General features: G+C 42.5%; 1 protein-coding gene across 4 annotated transcripts in view; it reads right to left on the minus strand.

Moving 5' to 3' along the window:
* Positions 1-24,671, minus strand: part of RNF38 (ring finger protein 38) — a 232,247-nt gene that overhangs the window by 40,495 nt on the left and 167,081 nt on the right. Inside the window, exon 1 of one of the 4 annotated variants that reach the window (XM_088460072.1) lies at positions 23,271-23,459. The exons of 2 other annotated variants lie outside the window; for them this stretch is intronic. Coding sequence is in view for 1 of the 2 variants with exons in the window: in XM_088460071.1 (XP_088316197.1) it covers positions 23,243-23,251 (9 nt within the window). In the remaining variant the exon portion in view is untranslated. Of the gene's footprint in view, positions 1-23,242; positions 23,460-24,671 lie in introns of those variants that run through there. One more of the 4 variants, XM_088460071.1, reaches the window with a different exon arrangement.

Consider the following 24,671-nt stretch of genomic DNA (forward strand, 5'->3'; position numbering starts at 1 on the left):
CCTACAATTCAGCCAAATGGCAGCAGGTTCAAGAGCATGCATACAGATTAGGGTTTCAGGGAAAGACAGGCTTGGGACACCATCTGCAGTCTTAAGCAAAACACTACACATGAAAACAGTGTTTTTTGTAGAATAGTAAATATAAAGCAGAAATATGGATACAAGTAAAAAGTAAAAACAATGAAAGTGAAAAAAAGTTGTGTATAAAACTTTCCCAAAATAAGTAGTTCAGCTTAGTATTTCAGATAACTTCTGTTCCAGCTTCAGAAGTGCTCAATTTTTTTTTTATTTTTTTTTTAATCAGACTTAAGTCAGTTTCTAATGCTATCTTACAATGGTCTGCAGAAACAAAGTATTTCAGTTTGAGAACACTTATTGGCTCATTTATACATATTTATATAAAACAGTGTTATTAAAATATCTCTAATAATGAACGTGCGTGTGACATTCTTATATATTTTATTAATAATTCTTAACAGAGGGTTAGGTGGGGGAAAACAATTCAATAATTGTCCGCAATTTAAAATGGAGCATGGACCAAAAAACAAACATGTTAAAAAAAATGCTTACATTTTTGTTCTAGAATATGCTCAAATGTATTTGTTTTGGCCTTTGCTCCATATTCCATTGCTGCCTGTATAGCTAGAACACCCATGTTAGCATAAGGATCAATGATCCCAAGATTTCATGCTTTTCCAGTTAGTATAAATTGTAACGCAGAGTAATAAATGTACACCTGCAAAAAAAAAAAAAAAGTGGGAATATAAGAATACATTTTACGTAATAATTATAAAAAAGTATCTTTTCAACAAAATTAGAGGAGTATGAATGGATATAGAAGAGGACACAGAATGTGAAGCTGAAAAACAAGCAACTGATTTATTTCAACTGCTGACAAACTTAAAACTACATTAACAGGTTGGGTATGGGTTGCCAGCAGTCGGGAATCCAGTGGTCAGAATCCTGACGTCAGGATCCCGACAGAGTTAACATACAGACACTTGTTGATCGGTATGCCAACCCTCCCCCTCCCTTTTTGGTGCCTAACCCTAACCTCCCCCTATCCGAACCCTAAACCTAACCCTCCTCCCTTAGTGCCTAACCCTAGACTTAAGATCCGATACTTACCTTCGGGATGCCGGTGATCGGGATTCTGTAGCCGGGATCATTCCGGCGCCGGTATATCGACAGTCGGCACAGTTGTTCTGTAATGTAGGCTAAAATGAACCCAAAAGCCTACCATTATAAATACAGAGTCTTTAAAACCAGTACAATGTTTTTGAATGATTCATTTATTTATTATTTATTTATTAACAGTTTCTTATATAGCGCAGCATATTCCGTTGCGCTTTACAATTGTAAGCATTAATAGACCAAAACTGGATAATAACATACAGATATATAGGTAGGAAGGCCCTGCTCGCAAGTTTACAATCTATAGGGAAATGCCAGATAGATTATAATCATAGCCTATCTAGCCAATAACTCAAGAGTAATACCATACAGGAGAATTCATTAAACTTAGATATTCAACGAGAATTTAACATATATTGGGCACTCTGTATAGCTCCATTAAGATGGAATGATGGATAAAACTGCACTTACATTTCCCACAACTGCTGTAACACCTTTCCGACTACTACATTATACTGGAAATTTCAAAGACCAGAAGGGGAAAAAAGTGAATACAGCTGCTATTCCACGACAAGGTCATACAAACATGTTTAATCAAATGCTTCCCACTCATTCATGCTACTTCGAACAACTGCTAAACAAAGACCATTTAAATGACCCTATAAAAAAAAAAAATGTCTAACTTATTTTTATAAGCCAATTGAAAAGTTACAGACTGTAAAGCTTTCATTGCAATAACCAAATAAAAAAAATAGCATATCACAAAACTGAAACCGCAACAACATTTTGAGTTTATTTATTAGCCCAGTTAGTTTGGTAAATACAGGTATAATCTACATATCCAATTTTAGAACTGTGGCCACTAACATAACATGGAATTGAAAAAAGTGTTATGCAGAGTATAGGGTTTTTACCAGACACCTTTATTCTGCATTTCACTTGATACTGAATTACCGAAAGAGCATTTTATTGTAACATAAGGATTAGTTTTGCAATTTTATAATGTCCTTTATTGTAAAACATTCAGACACTCATTATATGAAGTCAACATTTTGAATCGATTTAACATTTAAAATTTTGCATATAAAATTGAAGGTAATGTTAGATACTCCGCATGGAAATCAATTGTTTCCTCGCACAAGCAGCTCCTACATAAACTGACAGTAGCTATTCAATTGTTTGTGTTGCTGGGCTCGAGTGCCGTGGACGCCCATTATTTCTGTTCACACGCTCCTGAGCCGACTAGCAGAAATCCACCCAAAACCAGGCTCTTGGGCTTCCAAACTCATCGTGCCCAGTAGTTTGCAAAAGGTTTAGCCGCTGTACACTGCTAATCCCAGTGCATTAATCTCTTGGCATCCAGTACCATAGCCGAGGAACCAATACTTAAATGTAAATAAGGAATCATCTGCCTGATTTGGTCTTTGCTTCATCAGATTAATACTGAAAGTAAAAATAAAATATCCTCTTTGTATTAAGCTGCAATAACATTCTATTTATGTTAACTGCACACAGTTTGGATAAGATTCTACCTGATTTTAAGGAGCAGTTAAATCCATGCTGCAGGAAGAGGCGTTTGTCAAACCTAAACAGTAGTTGGAAAAAAATATAGATAAATATCAAGGGCTTAAACAAATTGATCACACCACTGACTAATGCCCATTGAGTGATTAGTGTCAGCGACACACAGTATTGCATACAAAAACAATTAGTTATCATCAGGGCCGGCCCGACACATACGCCGGGTACACTAAGGCTGACATACTCTCCTTAACCAATGGTCGCCTGAGGCCTCTGCCTCCTAGTCATGTGACCGCTGTGATGTCACCGGGATACCTTGCCTGTCTCCTCATAGATCGCTGGTCGGCCACCACTGCCATGAGGGAGGCGGGGCTGCCATTTATCCGAGAGCCTGCAGACTGCCCCTGCCTCTCTCTCCCACCGCTCCTCTGGGCTCCGTAGGGGAGGGCAGCATTACTGCTACTACGAGGGGGTCACATCTGCTATCACCGGGATGCCGCACACTACTCTGGCGCTGAGGAAGAGGTAAGTACAAGACCTGGGTGTGAGCGTGTCAGGTAGGGGAGGGAGAGGGGGTATCGAGGGAAGTGTTTGTGTGTGGTTCTATGTGGAGTGGGGGAACTGTGCAGCCACTGGGTGTAGGAGCATTGTGAATGTCAGTTACAGGGACCCTTTCAGGGGATGCGGGGTGGAAAGTGCCCTATTAGGCCACAGGTCCTCTGCAGACATACATACTGCACACACAACCACTGCACACATACATACTGCACACACACAATACATACGGCACACATACATACTGCACACATACACACACAATACCACTGCACACACACACACACACACACACACACTACCACTGCACACACACACACAATACCACTGCACACACACACACACACACAATACCACTGCGCGCACACACAATACCACTGCACACATACATACTGCACACACACACACACACACACACACAATACCACTACACACACACACAATACCACTGCACACATACATACTGCACACACACACACACACACAATACCACTGCACACACACAATACCACTGCACACATACATACTGCACACACACACACACACACACAATACCACTGCACACACACACACACACACACACAATACCACTGCGCACACACACACACACAATACCACTGCGCACACACACACACACAATACCACTGCGCACACACACACACACAATACCACTGCGCACACACACACACACAATACCACTGCGCACACACACACACACAATACCACTGCGCACACACACACACACACACACACACACACACACACACACACACACACACAATACCACTGCGCACACACACAATACCACTGCACACACACACACACACAATACCACTGCGCACACACACAATACCACTGCACACACACACACAATACCACTGCACACATACATACTACACACACACACACACAATACCACTGCACACACACACAATACCACTGCACACATACACACACACAATACCACTGCACACATACATACTGCACACACACACACAATACCACTGCACACATACATACTGCACACACACACACACACACACACACAATACCACTGCACACATACATACTGCACACACACACACACTGCACACATACATACTGCACACACACACACAATACCACTGCACACATACATACTGCACACACACAATACCACTGCACACATACATACTGCCCACACAACCACTGCACACATACATACTGCCCACACACACACACACAATACCACTGCACACATACATACTGCACACATACATACTGCACACAATCACTGCACACAATCACTGCACACATACTGCTATCTACACTTGCCCTCTCTCTACACCCAGTACTGACACAACTGTCCCCTCCCTACTGCCAGCTCTGCCTACCCTTACTCCCCTCTAACCCAAAGTCTACTCCAACTTATTCCTGCCTTTACCCCCGCTTTACCCCAACTGCTGCTTGACCTTAACCCCCATTACCCAGCTGCTACCTGCCCCCAGCACTGTCTCAGCTGATGCCAGCCCTCCCCCCTATATGTGACGGGACCCAGAAACAGTGTAGTGGGACCCCTATTTGTTAAAGTGAGGGGTCCCTGGGACCCACAATTTTTTTAACTCACAGCAATCACTGGGGGTGACATAGTGCCTTGTGGGAGAGTGAATTTTCGGCAGGGTATACTGACACCCATGCTAGCTTCTATCAGCCTGGAGAGCTGTAAGATATACAGGAAGCTGGCACAGCAGTAGAGTGCAGGCTGACAGTTCATATGAAAAGCCAAGTTGTGCTGTCAAACTGGAGTACTCTGTCCCAATTGAATGTGGTTCCATGTGAACCTTGTCCCTAATGCCTTCACTGCACTCCTGGGCTCTTGTAATCTATACTTGTCCCCCTCGTTCCCATAAGAAACCTGTGTGTGTATATACATATTAGACAGAGTAATTATTTATACATTTGTGTAAATATGAAATTGCATAGTTATATACTGTATATATGTGAACATGGTTTAGGTATGTGTATGGCTTTTCACACTAGACCACACCCCCCTTAATCTTTTTTGTTTTGCGTGCACAACATGACCCCTAGGGGCGCCCAAAGAAATATTCGCTTACCAAACAAATTGGGCTCAGGCCGGCCCTGGTTATCATGCAAATGCATAATAGATGGTCTATCGAAAATTCAAAGGTGACGCGTCCTGGGACTCATTGAAAAATGTGTATGTTTTGTGTTCAGGAATTATCAAGCAATGCAGGATAGTAAAAAGAAATAACAATTAGAGACTAAGTGAGACATTCCCAAAACCTAAGGTCTAATTTGAAAAACACTTTCCAGTTAAATACACTGGCAGGAAGTGTGGAGAGAAGAGGAGAGTGATATGATCTAACCAACTTGTAATTTATACAACTCATTGAAGCAACATGTATATGTAATGCACTTACACTTTTTACAAAGGCCATTAAAAAAAAAGGGGTGAATAAAAGTTCCAATGACTTATTTGATGAAAGGTGGAAAGCGAAACTGTTAAATTGAATTTGCTAGTTTATTGGGAAATTCACCTTTCTATAGGGAAATAAAAAAAGGGTGGTTCTAGTTTGTGGCTTTCTGCGGCAAACTCTTAAAGATATGTTACATAATTGCAGGAAACCAAATTAAACATCTTTTAAAACATTTATACACTAAAAAAACATTTCAAAGTACCGTATATACGTTGAGTACACACAACTGAATGATGTCATTAATTCCTAAATAAAAGGATAGCCTACATTTAACAAATATTGGTCTAGACCACAAACTGGCAGAAGAGGCGTATTTAGCCAAAAGGTACACCAGGTATATAAAAACTCCAATCAATAGGCTCCTTTATGGACTGCACGCAAGAACAAAATTCAGAAATAAAAAAACAAAGTGGAGCAAAACATAAGAGCATAATTTCATGCGTAGCTGTCACTCAAATCAAAAAGAGGACAGGTTATAGAGTGCACCCCATAAATTGCAGACTTCTTTCAAGAAAAAAAAAATATATATATATATTTTTTTATCTTATTGGGTTCAGAGTAGTACTGAAAGGATAAAGACTACACGCTTTATTGTTAATTATTCCTCCTCAACGTTGATACAGTATAACCAATGCATTTTACAAGGTTAGGAGGCTGTATTTTTTAAATTCACATGTTACAAAATGTTGTACTGACCATGAAATATTAAAACTAGAGATGAGCGAGTTCGGATCTAAGAGATCCGAACCCACCCAAACTAAGGGGATCAGAGTCGGATCCAAGCCGCACTGTATGATCCCGTCTTACTCGGATCTCTGACATCAAGGCAAAACTATAAAACTATATATATATATATATATATATATATATATATATATATATATATATATATATGACGCGGCAGGCGCCATTTCACTCCGGCTATGGAGACTGAACAGATAGGGTGGGTATTGTAGGGCTGGGGAGAGGTGCTGTGTCCTGTTCTGTCTGCTGTGTCCATCTGGGCTGTTGCTGATCCATCTGGGCTGGTGCTGTCTGCTGCGTCCATCTGGGCCCAAGTTCTGGACCCAAATAAAGTGTATTTTTTTTGTGTAATATATATTTGTCTGTGTGCGTGTTAGGCTTAACCGCACAAAATACAGCAAGTCAGCAACGCAAGCTAGTGCTGCCCGACTCCGGTCGTCATCAATCTGTGCTCTGGGCCGAAGCTCTGGAGCTGAGAAAAAATTAAAAATAGTCTTTTTTTGTGTAATAATTGTCTGTGTGTCTGTGCGTGCTAGGCTTAGCCTCACAAGATCTAGCAAATCGGCAACGCAACTGTTTCAAGACCGCAGAAAATATGGAGGGATGTTACATGACAGGAGAGCAAGGCCAAGAACCACATATTGTAGCTGCCGCCAGCAGTGCAAGGCCGTCAACTTCCTCGTCCTCTATGAAGGCCCATGCCCCAGGGCTTCAGTCACGCCATCGATATGGTAAAGCTACTTTTACCGAAGTAAAGAAAAAAAAAAATGACAGGAAATTTGCCTTTAGATAAACAAAAAATTGGCAATATGCCATTCACTACAAGGAGAGTATAAGGCCTTGGCCTTTCTTTAGGAAGACTGCTGGTTCTGATAGCCCTTTGGAAAAACCAACTGTGTGCCCTGAGTAATCGAAATCACAAATCCCTGAGGAGAGTGCAAGTGTGTCCGCGGTTGCCATGTGTGAGCCAGACCTAAATACTAGTCTACTGGAGGATCCTCCAAGTTCCAACATTTGTGTGCCCTCTGTAAATGTGGGGAAGGGCAGTCAACATCTTGCAAACGTAGTCATCGAGGATGCTTCTGTGGAATTGCACATGCAGGAAGAGAATATTTTGGTAGTTGAAGGTACTAAGAATTATGAGGATGTTGATGATGAGGATGTCCTTTTTGTAAGTGAGGCAAAAGCTGTTGTCCATGGTTTGAAAAAGCCAAAGCCCATTGTTGTCATGCCAGGACAAAAGACAACAAAATCCACTTCTCACGTGTGGAATTATTTCCACCTTGATCCGAACAACAGTTGTCAAGCCATATGTGACCGTTGCCAAGCAAGAGTGAGTAGAGGGAGGGTCCTAAACCACCTAGGAACCTCCTCCTTGTTACATTTCTTGGAGCGCATTCAAAGTGTATGTCGCCAAGTTCCAAAACGTAACAAGTCCAGTGTCACCTACCTGCTCCCTCTCTGAGATCCAAGCGCCTTCGATCTCCAACACCAACAACATCCTTATTAGTCATCGGGAGTAGCCCTGCTGCATCCAATGTTGGTATTCGAAGCATGATTGACTCCTCTTCTATCCGTGATTCCTCAGTAGGATCCTTGATGACTACGCCTGTTGCTGTGAGTGGATCTTCATCCCAGAAGGGGACCAGGAGGAAGATTACTTGTAGCGTATCTTCCAAAAAACAATTAACTGTTAGACAATCGTTTGCAAGGGCAAACAAGCATGCCAGCAATCACCCATTTGCACAGCAGATTACGGACGCCATAAGAGCTATGCTGGTATTAGATGTGCGTCCAGTATCCGCCATTAATGCAGTGGGATTTCAACAGTTAATTAAAAGGTCCTGTGTCCTCGCTACCAGATCCCTTCTAGATTCCACTTCGCTAGAACAACAATTCCAAGTCTGTACAAGGACATTAAAAAAACCTTATTAATTTCCTCAGAAATGCCGTTGTACCCACTGTCCACTGATATGTGGACAAGTGGGACAGGGCAAACTAATGCTGTCCATCCACTAGGCGATTAAACCTATCAATGGAGCGATAACTGATGTAGTTATCGCTCCATCGCTTGGTAATCGCCCGCAACTCGGCAGTAAAAAATTAACGACCAACTATGCGCGTGCCCGGTGGTCGTTTTCATCATCAATCATCGCCCGAACATGACGGTAAACCGCCGTCAGGTTGCCATGTTCGGGGATGATTGATCTGCATACACTGAACGTCTGAACGTTCAGTGTATGCACTTCACCCCACGGGAGATGACGGCGTCATAATCGTGCAGTCGTCCCCGCATCATGTAATGGATGGGCAGCTTAACTATTACATGACTGACAGCCCACTGGGTAGGTGTATTGCCTACAACAGCAACATCTACCAAAAGACAGCTGATACAGAGGCAGCCTACTCTTTGTATAACTGGTTTCACTAAGAGGCATACCGCTGAGAACCTCTTAGAAAAACTCAGGGAAATCATTGCTAAATGGCTTCCCCCACTTCTACTCTTCTCAGGATTTGTGATTTCTGACAATGCCACCAATATTGTGAGAGCATTACATGTGGGCGAATTCCAACACGTCCCGTGTTTTGCTCACACAATTAATTTGGCGGTGAAACGTTTTTTAAAAACTGATACGGTCGTGCAAGAGATGCTCTTGGTGGCCTGCAAAATTTCCGGACATTTTAGACATTCGGCGACCGCTTGTCGAAGATTGCATGACCAGCAGGTACTGTTAAATTTGCCCTTCTATCAGCTGAAGCAAGAGATAGTAACTCAGTGGAATTCTACCCTCTATTATGCTTCAGCGGATGGAGGAACAGCAAAAGGCCATTCAGGGCTATACAACGGACTATGACATAGGCCGTGGAGGGGTAACTTGCCACACGTGAAGTTAGTTCAGACACTGCCAGCCTGAGGCAGGTCATTCTCCTCATCAGACTTTTGCAAAAACAGCACAAGAAACTGAAGGAGGAGGTGAAATGGAGCGATTGCGCAAAGTAGGTCGGACTGGTGGATCAAGCCTTTGATTCACTTCACCAGGATCCAAGAGTCGTCAATCTATTGAAATCTGAAAAATATATTTTGGCGACCATTCTGGATCCTAGGTTTAAGTCCTGCCTTAGGATATATTAGGATATATATAAAATCATACCGTTGCCCGACACTGCCTGGGTTTCTTTTTCCACTTTCCTTTCTCTTCTGCGCTCTCCTCCTCCTACTCCATCCCACTCTACTCTCTCCACTATCTTAAGGCCCCCACACACGGTACGACTTTTAAAAAGATTGCCGTTTGACTGATTGGAATGACAAAAATTGTTTAAAAATGTGCTGTGTGTAGGCACGATAACTATGAGATGTGCGCCTCCGCTGGTCGTTGATCTCTTGAACATGCAGAAAGATCTTGACCTGTCTTTCACGATTTGACACACATCGTTCCACGTGCATGAACGGCGAACGACTTCTCGTCACTTTTCCTGGACACTCCCCTCCACCATTTCATGCCAGCCGATGAAGACACAGAAGATGAATTGCATCATGAGGTTGTTTGCTGCCAAACGATATATATCGTTTACGTTTTGCAGTCATTAATGACTCATCTATATTGTTTGTACAATCATTCCATGTGTATGCAGAATATAGTTGGTCCGTGAGTGTACAGGAGTTCAAAGGAAGTTAACAAAATTGTATCGTTACCATCTTTAGTGTTTCCACTAGGCTATTTTAGCGGTGCGCCGCACCCTGCCTGATTTTAATGGGCCCTGCCCTTTTAGTGGTGGCCCGCTAAAACAGCCTGCCCTGTGCCGTCCCCACTTATGGGCCACTGTATCCCGCGGGTGAGAAATGTTGCAGTTATTAATCACCCGCCAGGTGAATAGATAATGTGCACGGCATCAATTCACAGTTGGGGGAAGGAAGACCGCAGCTCCGTAAGTGCTGTGCACGACCTCAAATGTGGTGAATTTGGGGTTTGTCACAAGGACATGCCCCCTCACCGGCCTACCATGCCCCATTTTCGGGAGTGTGCGTGCAGAGGTACCCCTACCTCATGTGCCCTACCCCCAGGCTGGCAGGATCACTATATCTATTTGACTTTCTCCCACTCACACAATCTTCCCCTGCAACAGTCTCTCTCCATCACTTCTTGGTCTCCCCTCCCCCTCTTTACCCTCCTGTCTCTCAGTATCTGTCTGATTCTCCATTGTCCCTCTGTTTCTTGCTCTTTCCTAAGTAAGTGTCTAAGTATATACATATATAGCGCAGATCAATACAATTTAATTTATTTAAACAATTTAACAAAACGTACTCCTGTAACAGTTACAGGAGTAAGTTTTAGGTGCTGAGGGCAGAAAACAGAAATAAAAAAAAAAAACACAATCAGTTAAAATGAATATTGAGTGTGTTTTATTCTGTGTCTTTGGACAGTTTTTTGATCTCCGGCTGGATTTCTTTGTGTTTTAGTAATTTTTTGTTAGTTACAATCAATGGGCATTTGCCTGGACTTCCTGTTGGACTACTTCCCAGCTAGAGAATACAGAAAAGAAAAAGTGATGAGCAGGCTTAATTACCCTACGGACAGAACGTAAGTAAATAAACCCCAAGCTGTTTGATGAAAGAGAGATGTATATTAATTTTATTCTATTTGGTATTAGGTATCTTTCTATTCTTTCATTAGTCACAAATGGAGCCGCAGTACACAAAGGCATATTTGCAGGAAGTCTGATATACATAACGGGAGGGGAAAAAAACAAAAAACCATTACATATGAACCCTTCCATCCATTGTACATTTTACATAGCTAAAGGAGGTATAAACAGTGCAAGTGCATATGAACATTTTTCCATTAATAAAAGCAACGGACTCTTGTGTAGAGGTGCGTACACATTAGACGAACTTTGGAACGATATGCCTGATTCAGACACATCGGAAGGACATATCGCTGAAAATAGTCTAGTGTGTATGCTCTACGTTGTCCGGTGCACGCTCCCGTGGGCAGGGCTGCCATCAGAAAATGTGGGGCCCAGTACTGACAAAAAATAGGCAGGGCCCCACCCCAGTGTATGGGACAGAGGTTGGCGGTGCTGTGGATAATGTGGGTGGAGATACTATTAAGGGGTATTAACATTTAGGCTGTGGTAGCAGTTGTTACAATAACTGGGGGGGGGGGGGCGGCGGCTCAGGGAAGGCTGGCCGGTCTGGCTGGCCTGTGGGAGGGCACAGGGAAGGCAGGCTGCCTGGACTAGAAGGCTGGCTGTATTGGGGCGGTGGACAGGCTCGCTGGCTGTATTGGGGCGGTGGACAGGCTCACTGGCTGAACTAGGGGGCGCAGAGTGTCGGGAATCCAGGCCCGGAGAGAGATGGGGCCCGGGTAGCAGCGGTGCGCAATGCACTGGGTGGCTGACAGTCACAGGAGACAGAGCATAGGCTGCGCTTGAACTAAATATTGAGCCGTCCGTGAGCCAATCACAGCTCGCTGAACAGAAGCCAATCAGGAGCGGCTGCTCCCGATTGGCTCCATATTCCAAATGCCGTGGCGCCGATGCTCTGACTCTACCTGCTGCCCGGTGTGTTCTGCATCGTCGCCACCCAGGACCCCTCTCTCTAAACAAGGTATGCTACCCCTACATTACTCCCCCACCCCAGTCCAGCCAGCTTTCCCTGCTGCTCGCCTCCCTCTCCCCCAGTTCACTTTCCTGTTTACAACATAATTCCATATGTGTTCTTTCATAGTTTTGATGTCTTCAGTATTAATTTACTATGTTGAAAATAATTAAAATAAACAAAAAACATTGAATGAGAAGGTGTGTCCAAACTTTTGACATACATATACATACACACACACACACACACACACACACACACACACACACACACACACACACACACACACACACACACACACAGTCAGGTGCATAAATATTGGGACATTGACAGAATTTTCATATTTTGGCCTCTATTCACCACCACAATGGCTTTGAAATTAAACAAACAAGATGTGCTTTAACTGCAGACTTTCACTTTTAATTTGAGGGTAATTACATCCAAATCAGGTGAACGGTGTAGGAATTATAACGGTTGTTGTGGTGAATAGAGGCCAAAATATGAAAATTCTGTCAATGTCCCAATATTTATGCACCTGACTCATATATACATACACACACACATATATAGATTTCCCGCTAGGCTGTTTTAGCGCCCTAACAGCCTGCGGGTGCAGTCTTCAACACACCTGATCAGGGTGGACAAGCTGTCCCGCGGGTGGGAAAAATGTGCGGTGACCCGGTCACCGCCGGAGAATAGATGCCGGGTCGCATGCGCCCGCCATCTATTCTCCCTGTCGGCAGCGCTTGGGGGCTGCCCGGCATGTCGGTAAGTGCCCCCAGAGTGGCGAAAAGGGGGGACGCATCTTATAAACATGCCCCATTTTCAATGGCCACGCCCCCTTTTTGGGCGTGCGCACGGAAGTACCCTCTCTAGTGCCCTGCCTGCCGCCGGAGCCAGAGTGAACACACACACACACATATATATATATATATATATTTTCATCTTTGTAAAAACTCTGGAGCTGATTCAGACCCGCTCGCTATGATGTAAACGCTCGTAGCTGGCTGATAGTCGCTTTCTCCGCATGCGTACACATGGCAATGCACGTGCGCAAACCAGTGCGAGAGATCAGGAAGCGGTTGCTTGTTGCATATTGACTGCCCAGCAGAGTGAGTGACAGGAGAAGCAGTTTGTGGGTGATGACGGGGCAGGCCACTATAAACGAGGGAGTGGAGGTGCGAACACAGAAGTGCCTGAGTGTCTCACCACCGTTTCAGAGGCGTGCATAATTAACAGGCTGCGTCACAGTACACGTCACCTGGTTGTATTTCACACTGAAGGGCTCACAGTGCTTGCGGCAGGGTATAGTCAACCTCAAGTGCTGCCGATGGTACCCGATGTACCAATGTTTTCCAAGCACTTCCTGGATATGACGTGCGCTAGTGGGAGTCTTAAGACAGGCTGGTGGGCGTCTACATACACAAAGCAATCGTATGCCAAGACATAGTGGGCATGCTTATGCTTTGCGATCACCTGCCATGCCGTCACTTAGCCGACTTTGCATATGCTGGGAGCGAGGGTATGCATCTAGCGAGTTGGTCTGAATGAGCTCCTCTGTTCACTCACTACGTTTGATGATATTGCTGATGAGAGCAGAACATCTTCATAAGTTTCTAAAGTGCAGTGCACACTGATTTTTAAATTAAAATTTCAGGCCAGTTCTTTTTTTCAGATTTTAAGAAGAGAGAAAATAATTCTCAATATAATTTTAGGTTACTCTTATTCATTAATTGGTATCATTCTCGCACTTTACTGTGTACAGCGCCATATTTTCCTCAATCAGCAGATTTTTTTGCACATCATCTTTCTCCCATGCCTTGAATACTTACAGAATTTGGTGGCATCCCACAAATATACCAAACGCGGTCCTCAAGACACCCCAACAGTTCAGGTTTTCGAGATATCCATGGTTGAGCACAGGTGGCTAAAACAAATTAAAGGAGGTACTAATTAAGACACCAGTGGTCAAGTATGGATATCCTTAAAACCTGGACTGTTAGGTTCCCAAAATTGGTCCTCAGTGCACCCTGAGTAAAGATGCCTACACACTTGGTAATGTGCTCACGATCCGACATTGTTTCCGATTTCCCCTTGAACTCTCCCCAGCAGCTCCCCTGCAGTTGTGGGCACTATTTGGTTTTAAAAACTGTCCAATGTGTGTGCAGGACACTCTTGCTAAAGATCATACGTTTTTCTCCCAAATGCATAAAATATATACCAGAATTGATATATTTGTTTGCCAAGCCATGACCCCTCATATTACGGGGGTTGATATACACTATCACATGGTCCATCCAGTCCCCAGTGTCCTCGACTTTATCTTGTCTTTCTCCTATATCTCTACCTCCCTCCTGGTGCCTAAAATGATTCTCTTTTACAAAATTCTGATGTTTTAGCACAGATTTCCCAATTACCGTATATACTCGAGTATAAGCAGAGTTTTTCAGCACAAAAAATGTGCTGAAAAAGTACCCCCTCAGCTTATACTCGAGTCAAGTGTAGCGCTGACCGGACGGAGTTCGGTCAGCGCTACACACTGTCAAACACACAGCCGCCGGAGCCGGCAGCTGCGTGTTTGGTGTAATCAGCAGCAGCTGAGAGTCTGTCAGACTCTCAGCGGCTGCTGCTGCTCCCACTGCGGGAGTCATCTTCCGGCTCCCGCAGTGGGTGATGAGAGACACACCGTCATGACGACGTCTCTCCCATGCAAAGCGGCCGGAGGAGCGGACAGCGGCGGGACCAGGAGCGGGAGTTTAAGGTAAGCGCTTATTTTTCTTTTATTCTTTTCACGTCTCTCTCTACTGGGGGGGGGGGGGGGGGGACTACAGTGGGCACTACCAGGGGGCGATGACTACAAGGGGGGGGATTACTACAGGTGGCACTAAAAGGGGGGATTGCTACAGGGGGCACTAAAAGGGGGGATTACCACTGGGGGAACTACCAGGGGAGGTTTACTACAGGGGGCACTACCAGTGGGGGATTACTACAGGGGGCACTAAAAGGGGGGGATTACTACTGGGGGTACTACCAGGGGGGGGATTACTACTGGAGGCACTGAAAGGGGGGATTACCACTGGGGGCACTACCAGGAGGGATTACTACTGGGCGCACTACCAGGAGGGAATTACTACTGGGGGCACTACCAGCTGCTGCCATTTCCCACACTAGGCTTATACTCGAGTCAGTAAGTTTTCCCAGTTTTTTTGGGTAAAAGTAGGTACCTCGGCTTATATTCAGGTCGACTTATACTCGGGTATATACGGTACTCAAAGATTATTTTTCCATAAATCAGTCTCCTGATATCAAAGATTTGACTTTGTGGGAAGCCCACAAAGCGGTTCTTCGTGGGTATTTTATTCAAATGGCTTCTAGAATGAAACGACAACTTACCCAGGCCATTTCAGATTTAACTACACGGTTACACCAACTAGAACTAAAACATAAATCTACTCTTATTCAATCCGATCTAGATCAGCTTATTAAAATTTGAGGAGAACTTCATGTGTTATTGTCTCATAAGACCGAATTCTGTCTCCGTCGTTTAAATCAGAGATATTATGAAAAGGGGGATAAAGCCGATAAGCTACTGGCTCGTAAATTGCGAGCTAAAGTCTCCTCCAAAAATATTTTGTCGATTAAAACTAGAGTGGGTGATCTAACACATGACCCTGGGAGGATAGTGAAGGAATGTGAAAACCTTTTATCAAAATTTGTATAACTCCAACCATAACTTTGTTCCATCTCCCTCTTTAGAGAAGGACATTGATTCTTTTCTAGCAAAGTGTCATCTCCCTAAATTAAGTAGTTCTACGGTTATTCAATTAAGTTCAGATATCTCCTTAGAGGAGCTGGAGGAGACGTTAAAATCTCAAAAATCTGGTAAAGCCCCTGGTCCAGACGGCTTCTCCCTACTGTACTATAAGAAATTTAAGTCTATTTTATTGCCCCATTTGTGCAGACTTTTCAATGGGTTTCCTAAGGGTGAGACACTATCTTCTCGCACCTTGGAGGCTAGAATTGTGGTTATACACAAACCTGGGAAGGATCCTAATGTCTGCTGTTATAGGTCTATATCCCTTCTCAATAAGGATATTAAGTTGTTCTCCAAAATTTTAGTGACTAGGCTTGGTAAGGTAATACCACAGCTTGTCCACCCTGATCAGGTGGGGTTTATTCCGGGCTAACAAGTCAGGGATAATACTAGGAGAACAGTTGATCTTATCCATATTATAAATAAATGAAAGATGCCTTCTCTGCTTCTCTCGCTAGATGCTGAGAAGGCATTCGATAAAATTGTATGGCCTTTTAGGTTTGCTACTCTTCGGAGTTTTGGCTTGGGAGGTAATTTTCTGAGAAGTATAAAGATTTTGTATTCCAAACCTACGGCGAGGGTCCGTGTGAATGGAAGGGACTCTGATCTATTTGGAATTAGTAATGGCACCAGGCGGGGCTGTCTCCTTTCCCCTTTAATTTTCGCCTTAACTATAGAACCTCTTGCTTGTTTAATACGGTCTTCCCCTGATATTAAAGGGATTCAAGTTGGGGAGAGGAAATATAAAATGTCACTCTTTGCAGATGATGTATTACTCACACTTTCTTCCCCTCATATTTCTGTCCCTATTCTTTTTCAAACTCTATCCTCTTATTCTACCAGTGCTGGATACCGAATTAATTATTCTGAAAGGAGGCCCTCCCGTTACATGTATCCTCAGACACCCATAAATTATTAGAACACAATTTTCAATTTGCTTGGCGTTCCAAAAGGATTAAATACCTTGGGATCTATATCACTAGTTCCCATAGTTCTCTATATAAAGGAAAATTTCCCATCTCTCTTTGCTACTTTGGAATCAGATTTTAAAACTTGGAGGGGCAAGATAATTTCTTGGTTTGGCAGGATGACGGCAGTAAGGATGAATGTGCTGCCCAGAATTCTTTATTTTCTGCAGACTATACCAGTAAAAATTCCCAGTGAGGTTTTGAGTCGGGTGCAAGGGGCAATAACTAAATTTGTCTGGCTAGGTAAACCACCGAAAGTGAAGTTCTCTACTCTTATCAGGAGTCCCGTGGAAGGTGGACGTGGTCTTCCTGATGTGCGAAAGTATTATTTCGCTACTCATTTAGGCCAAGCACTCACTTGGTTTACGCCCACAATCAATTTACCGTTGGTAGAAATTGAAATAGCTGAATCCTCATATTCTCCGTCTTCCATTCTCACACCCTCTTTGCCTAAACAAAGTGCTTTTGGGCTTGGTCAGACCACTAAACTGACCCGTTCTATATGGCTTTTATGCACTAGGCGATTTAACCTTTCATCATATCCATCCCCTCTGACTCCCATTTGGGATAACCCGAATTTTCTTCCTGGATTATATACCAATAGGTCTCACTCGTGGTTCAATCTACCATCACATTTTAGATTTCTATTTGATTTTATACAGGGCACTACCTGGTATTCAATGGAGGATTTGGTACAATAATATCAAATTTCTCGCCCAATTCCCTATGAATACTTTCAAAATTAGGTCATTTGAGAGGCTTTGTTACTATACACCTACGAGACAAGGTATTATTTCTATTTTACATCGCCTACTCTGCTACTCAGCCACAGCAAATATAATTTTCCCATGAAGTGGCGTGGGAAGCCGATTTGGGTCCTCCTCCTAGTGAGGAATCATGGGAGATTATTAGAAGTAATGTGGCAAAATCTTCCATCTCCACTATGATAAAAGAAAACTCTTATAAGATCTATACGAGATGGTATTTGGTTCCCACTAGATTGTGTAAGATTTTCCCATCCTCTTCCCCACTGTGCTGGCAGGACTGCGGTCAGCGGGGTGATTTTGTACATATCTGGTGGACATGTCCCAAAATTACTAATTACTGGAATGAGGTAAAAGTCCTATTAAACAATGTTACTTCATACCTTGATCCCTTTAAGCCATGGAAGGCTCTATTATGGCTACCTGTATCAGGGCTAAATTCCCTCTCAAATAAGTTAGTTCTTCAAATATTACATGCTGCAAGGTGTACTTTGGCCAAGTCTTGGAAACAACCATCCGCCCCTACATTACATTTAGTGCCCTCCAAAATTTGGTTTATTGCTAATATGGAGAAAATTACCTTTGCTCTTAGGGATCAGTCAGTTAAATTTAATAAGATATGGGACCCATGGTTTAATTATTCAACTATTACTGTCTCTAGGATTTGATGCTTTATCTGTCCAAATAATATATTTTAGAAATGTTATGGTGGTACTATATGTATAAGATGAGTTTTAATACGATGTTATCATACATTACCCCCCCCCCTTTTTTTTCTCTTCATTTAAAGATTTGATACGAAAATGTAAGGTGAATATATATGTTGTTTAAAATGCTACGGATATGACTCCAATTTTCTTGATTTTTTTTTATATCTTTAACAATTTGTTGTTGATGTCATTGTATTCTCCTTTCCATTGAATAAAAATTATGGTTAAACAAAAAAAAAAAAAATGTCCAATGTGACAAACGATCTATCGTGCCTCCTAACTATTCCAGTGCATTGTGACTGAGATTGTCAGATCTACCCTACAGCACAGCAGATCTGAAGATGCGATGTACGACCTGCGGGGATGCGCTTCGGCATAGTGATCGTGAGTGGACACTCACGATTTGGGCATATTTTACACAATTTGTCGTCACGATACGTCGGAATCGGGGAAATCGTGTAAAATATCGCTAAGTGTGTAGGCACCTTTAAACAGATAGTTCTGAAATGTGTTGTATATATTCACAGTATGCATAGTGCGAACCAGCAACAGTGTTTCAAGATTGAGTCTTTTGGACTTTTTGCGACAGGATACAAGTGTATATAAACATGTATTGAGTGTTTAATTTCTCTGAAATATACACTCAGTGGCCACTTATTATTATTACATCTTTTTAATATTGGCTAGTACCCTCCTCTGCCCCCACAACAGTCTGAATTATTTGTGGCATAGAATCAGCAAAGTGCCTGAAACAGAGATTTTTAGTCCATGTTGGAATGATAGCACCAGTCTGTGCAGATTTTACAACTGTATATGAAATGCTTTGTGTCTCCTTCCAGCACATCCCAAAGGTGCTCTATTGGATTGAGATCTGCTGACTGGAGCCATTGGGAGCACACTGAACTCACTGTCGTGATCGGGGAACCAGTTGAGATGTGTGAAAGTGTCAGGGTTTTTAAGATTGAATTAGATCAAGGACATCCATTTTTAATTTATCCAACATAAATTTTAGAGAAAAAATAATAATTCATAGCAATTGTCATGGCACATGTCTAAGTGATTTCTAGTGTAGGACTAACCAGATAACTTAACATACATTGCTTTCTGTGGCACCAACACTCCCCATCTTAATATAAGATACAGCTTGGAGTGATCATGATGTATTTGATGAGTGCCTAGTTTAATAAGACAAACCCTGGTGTCATATCACCACAGTAATATTTTAGTCAAAACTCTAAATAGATCAGGTACAATATATAGTTGTGCAAGCAACATCCTCCGATAGTATAAACTATTTGTGTATGCGTGTCAATTATCCTAGCTAGGTTGATGTATTAGGTGGTGTTATGTCATAGCAAAAGTAAGGGAAAGCTGTCTTTTTGCAGATCATAAAATATATCTATTTATGCAGGTAACGTCATCAAGGACAATGTGCAGATGCACAGATAGATGTGTACTGTTTAAAGTAAATATTATAACCTTTAAAGATGTAAATAGTGTGAAAAATAAAACAAAATCAAGAACATTGCAGTAAAGTGTAAATATAATCTAACCACATTATCTTTCATATCTTGTGGTACTGAACAATTGTCTGAATAGACTAGTTTGATGTTTCATTGTTCACTTCATGCCAAACTTGGGAGTAGTAGAATGAATTGACCATCAGCTATTGTCCACCATCTGGAGTGGACAGTAGCATATGCTTTACACATATATGGCATCACAGCAATAGGCATAAATGCTAAATTACAGTACATTCACACACAAAGAAGCCTGTCTGTTTGGACAGTGCTAAAGGAATAAAGTTCCATTTGCCGTGTAATTATAATCAGAAAGAAAAACAGAATGAAAAAGTACTAAGAAAAAAAAAAAAATGACCTTGCTCTTTAAAAGATCTGCTAATTACGTTTAAATCCTACTCTACCCAAGCCACCATAGTATGTAATGGTAGAGCAAAGCAGAACTGGAAGAGAACTTTGAACCTTAGTGAATCAGCCTGTTCCTTGATGGAACTCAATTTGTGCAACATTTTTCATCTCCAATATAAATGAGACGGTATAATGAAGATCTTGTGTCAGAGTGATATGGATAGAATCACCAATCAAAACTTTTGTTGAACTCTTCATTTCACCATTTAGAAAAAAAACAGAAAAAGGGACATATAATCTAACAAATGGATACGCTTATGCTTATTATAGACTACATAAAGTGAAGAACAGAAAGACTGGACAGAATGTACAGTGGGTAACTCAATTTGATTAAGACCTGCATGGCTGATGGAGCTGGATGTTTTATGCAATATCAGGAAAAATATTAAAACCAGTATATTACCTTTAAAAAACAATAAGTATATATAAGTAATATATTGGGTTTAGGCATCACAGGGGGGAGGGGGGGAGGCTAGGTTTAGGCACTAAGGGGAGAGGGTTAGATTAAGGTACTAACGGGGAGTGTTAGGGTTGGAGTGTCAGGATGTAGGAACCGGGTTACTATACTTACCGGGCCCTTGTCGGGATCCTGAGCATCGGGATGCCGCTGTTGGTATACTGACAGCAGGCATCCCTACTGCTGGGATTTCATACCCATTCCTTTCAAAGCAACCTGTACAAGATTTTACAAGTAAATACACAAAAGACAAGCTGTAATCCATAGTAACCAGATTGCTATAGGTTACAGCACTTTATGGGAAGATGGATAGATCGATATATGCACATGTACAAGATTAAATGGGTGCCTGTTATACAGGTCCTTGTTGGGTAATTGTCCCTACTTTGATACATTTAAATAACTATTTCAACTACACATGACCATGTGCTTCTCCAGATGTCTATAAAGCAATTAACATAAACCACAACTAAGTGTAGGAATTATACACATACTAGATGTGGTTACTTATTATTCTGAAAATAAACAGATATTAGTAACAGCCCGAACTGGCCTGTATTCAGAAATATTCCAATAGTTAAAGCACGATGAGGGAAGCTGAAGTTTCACTACATTTATTTGGGCACAAACAGGACAATTCAAATGTTTTTGGGCTCCTGGCTAAAGGGATGGGAGCTATTCAATTGTTTGTGCCTCTGGGCAGTAGTGTTTTTGGGTTTCTTAACTACAGTTTAGGCACCTTAATTTTAGTGTGCCCGGTAGTTTGCACTGGAAAAAACACTTTACACAGCTAATCCTGATGCATTTGGGCTCAAGAATATGGCACTCGCGCTTAACAGTACAAACAATTAAATAGCTCCCGTCACTTTAGCCAGGAGCCCAAAAACAACTGAACTCCCCCAAACTTATATCTATAGAGGATATATAATTTATTGGGCAATTGAAGAACCATCTGCTTTTTGAAAAAAATAAAATAATGTTTAACACATTAACACCAATACAGCACAGAAGAATGGCCATAAAACATTGCTGGTGTTTGTACACTGAGTGGAAGGGGTTTGAAATACCGACGGCAACCCAACAGAAGGAGATCCCGATGAAGGAAGGCAAGTATCTTAACCCTCCCCTCTCCCCCCCCCCCCTAACCCTCCCGGGGGGGCCTATACCTAACCCCCCTTCCCACACCCTAAACCTCCCGGGTGGGGGGTGCCTGACCCTTACCTCCCTCTGGTGGTGCCTATACCTAACCCCCCCCCCCCCCCTCTCCTTAACCCTCCCTTGTGGAGTGCCTAACCTCAAGTTCCCCTAGGACATGCGTAAACCTAAACAGCCCCACCGCAGCTCATACTTAACTGCCTCGGGTCTCTTACAATTGGGATGCTGACTATCGTGATTCCGATATCCTGGTTTGTGCAGAGATAGCGGCGTCTGCAATTTGCCCGGCAGCAGTATGCCGGCGTTGGTATACTGATCGCCGGCAACTCGTCCGCCAGGTTATTAACTACATCCCCATTGAGTTATGCTCTGTCACAAAACACACAATATTAAGAAAAAAATAATAGCAAGAAAGGACATCTCCTACCAATGTTAATTAACAAAAACAACATACATCAAAACTAAAATTTCATAGAAAGGCATGATAAACATTCATATAATAAATCTTAATACACATCTAAACACACTGCCAACTAGTTTAGAAAACAGCAAGCATGGGTCATCATACATATTTCCACCTATATCAATGGCTTGTTACAATTGTGAACAAAAGCACATACAAATAAAATATACCCTAAAATTACAGGTAGCTACAAAGTATAGTATAGTACATCAGTGAAAATAAAATGTGCATACAAAGTACGAAACGCTTCCTGTAGAGATAATGGGAATGTACACTGTATCCCTGCTCTGAGAAGGATGAGAACAATCCCATCTCCCCTGATAAGATAATGAGATAGAGAAACAGATGAGACAAAGGCAGCAGGCCCTTTCCTCCTCTCCAGTAAAGTGTACAGCCCTAGTAACTGGGATGTTGTGCTACCCTCAAACACTGCATGAAACACAGATAGTAACATTGGGTATCATATTTATTTCCATTGTTAGGATTGTTAAAGATCACAGTAAGGCAGGGATACCAGTCATTACCCAGCGAATGTTAGCCTGGGCCAGATATGCAAACCTGAGCAGATGTGTTACCACTGAGGTGGTATATAGTTTCTAGAGGCAACCTATTCATTACTAGCTATAGGAGCAAAGGGTGAAATACAGATAATCAAAATAATGACATTTTTCACACAAGACATATTGTAAAAATCATAACCGTGCCAACATCAACTGTAAAGTGCAACTATATAAGAAAATGCCAATAAATGCTCACCTAGCAATCACAAACCAATAAATATTAATTAGGCTGAAAAGTATAACACAGACATATATATATATATATATTATTAAGCAGGCAACAGAAGACCCGTCCCCTATACAGAGGCACACAGGCAGGACACGGCATGAGTATATACATAGCCCCCAACCCGCCATGGTAGATGTAAGCACGGAGAGAGGTATACATACAGAGTACATAATGTTATACACAACTCGCCTCCTCCGTGGCCAGACCGGATTCCTCCGCCGCCGCTGGATTGGGGAGGGGAGGGGGGGGGGGGAGCAGCAGGGTTATTATTACACGCGCCGGGGCCGTTGCTGCTCGGTATTCCGCTGCTGCTGCCACCGCCCGCCCCTCTCCATTCTCTTTATTTATGTCTCGCTCTGCTGCTACTTCCTCCTCCCTGTGATCCGGGCCTGGGCAATGATAGAGTCCGCCCCCCCCCCCCCCCCAATGCTTGGCATGCTTCCGTGACGTCACCCGCACTTGCCCCGCCCCCAACGGTTTATTTTACATGAGTAGAGGAAGCGCAGCCATGTTTGATATGGTCAGCTAACAGATTACCACAGAAGGTTATATATTACTTTAAAACTGGGTGAATTGAAAAAGGCTAGGACATCTGATGATGATTAATAGAGCTATGCACTTTATTTCTGAGGACCATATTTGCCAGAATTAAAGATGTCTCACCCGCAACGGGGTGTCACGTCCCTGACCGATATTTCTATGATTGCTGCTATTTTCTATGTGGAGTCCAAACATAAGTCAATAAACTGTCAGTAATCACTACACATCACTAATCATTTGTGCTGTCTCCTGGTAATCACTCATTTCTGAATCATAAAATAGTGACTAAACCAACAGCAGCAGCCACTAGGCTGTTTCTGATGTGACGTAACAGGATGTGTGAATGCCCTCGCCGCCATATTTCGTCTGGGCAACACATCTACGGTCTGTAAAACCGAATATGAGCCGTCTGCATATGCTTTCACATGATAACTACAATAGTGTGTCTTGGGGAAAACTTTATCTTACAGTTTTAGTAACCAGTCTTGTATACAAACATATATCGTAATGTACTGTATACCATAAAGTGTTTGCTGTATAGTTAACATGCACAAAACTAGTTACAACGTTTGAAGATGGATGTACAGTAGTAGACTGTCTTATGCCAAAACAGAACATATTATTATTATACATTTGTATATGTATACTGGAAACTCTGTAGCAGAATCAAAAATTCCCAAACAAAGACCCAGAAATAATAGTTGTGACAGGATTTTTTTTAAATATAAAAGCTTGTTATCCAATAGCCCAGTTAGAAATCACCTACATGCTACCTGTTTGTTACAAACATTTGCCAACTTTTGGACAACCCCCGCTAGTTAGGGAATGCAGCTGTGTATTCCCAGAGATGTAATCCAGTAAAGGAGAAGGCTGACAGTGACAAATGTCAAGGAGATTGAAGCTTTTTTCCCAGTATGTGTATAATGAATGTAGTTCCTGATTGAACAGAGGGCCTGATTCAGAGCCGGACGCTCTGACCAGAGCGCTCGCTCTGAATCAGTGCCCTCCTACCTAAAAATGGAGCGGCCCCCTGGCCGCTCGCATAGCTGT

This window comes from Taudactylus pleione, unplaced genomic scaffold, assembly GCF_031769625.1.
Source record: "Taudactylus pleione unplaced genomic scaffold, aTauple2 ptg000967l, whole genome shotgun sequence".
Classification (NCBI taxonomy): Eukaryota; Metazoa; Chordata; class Amphibia; order Anura; family Myobatrachidae; genus Taudactylus; species Taudactylus pleione.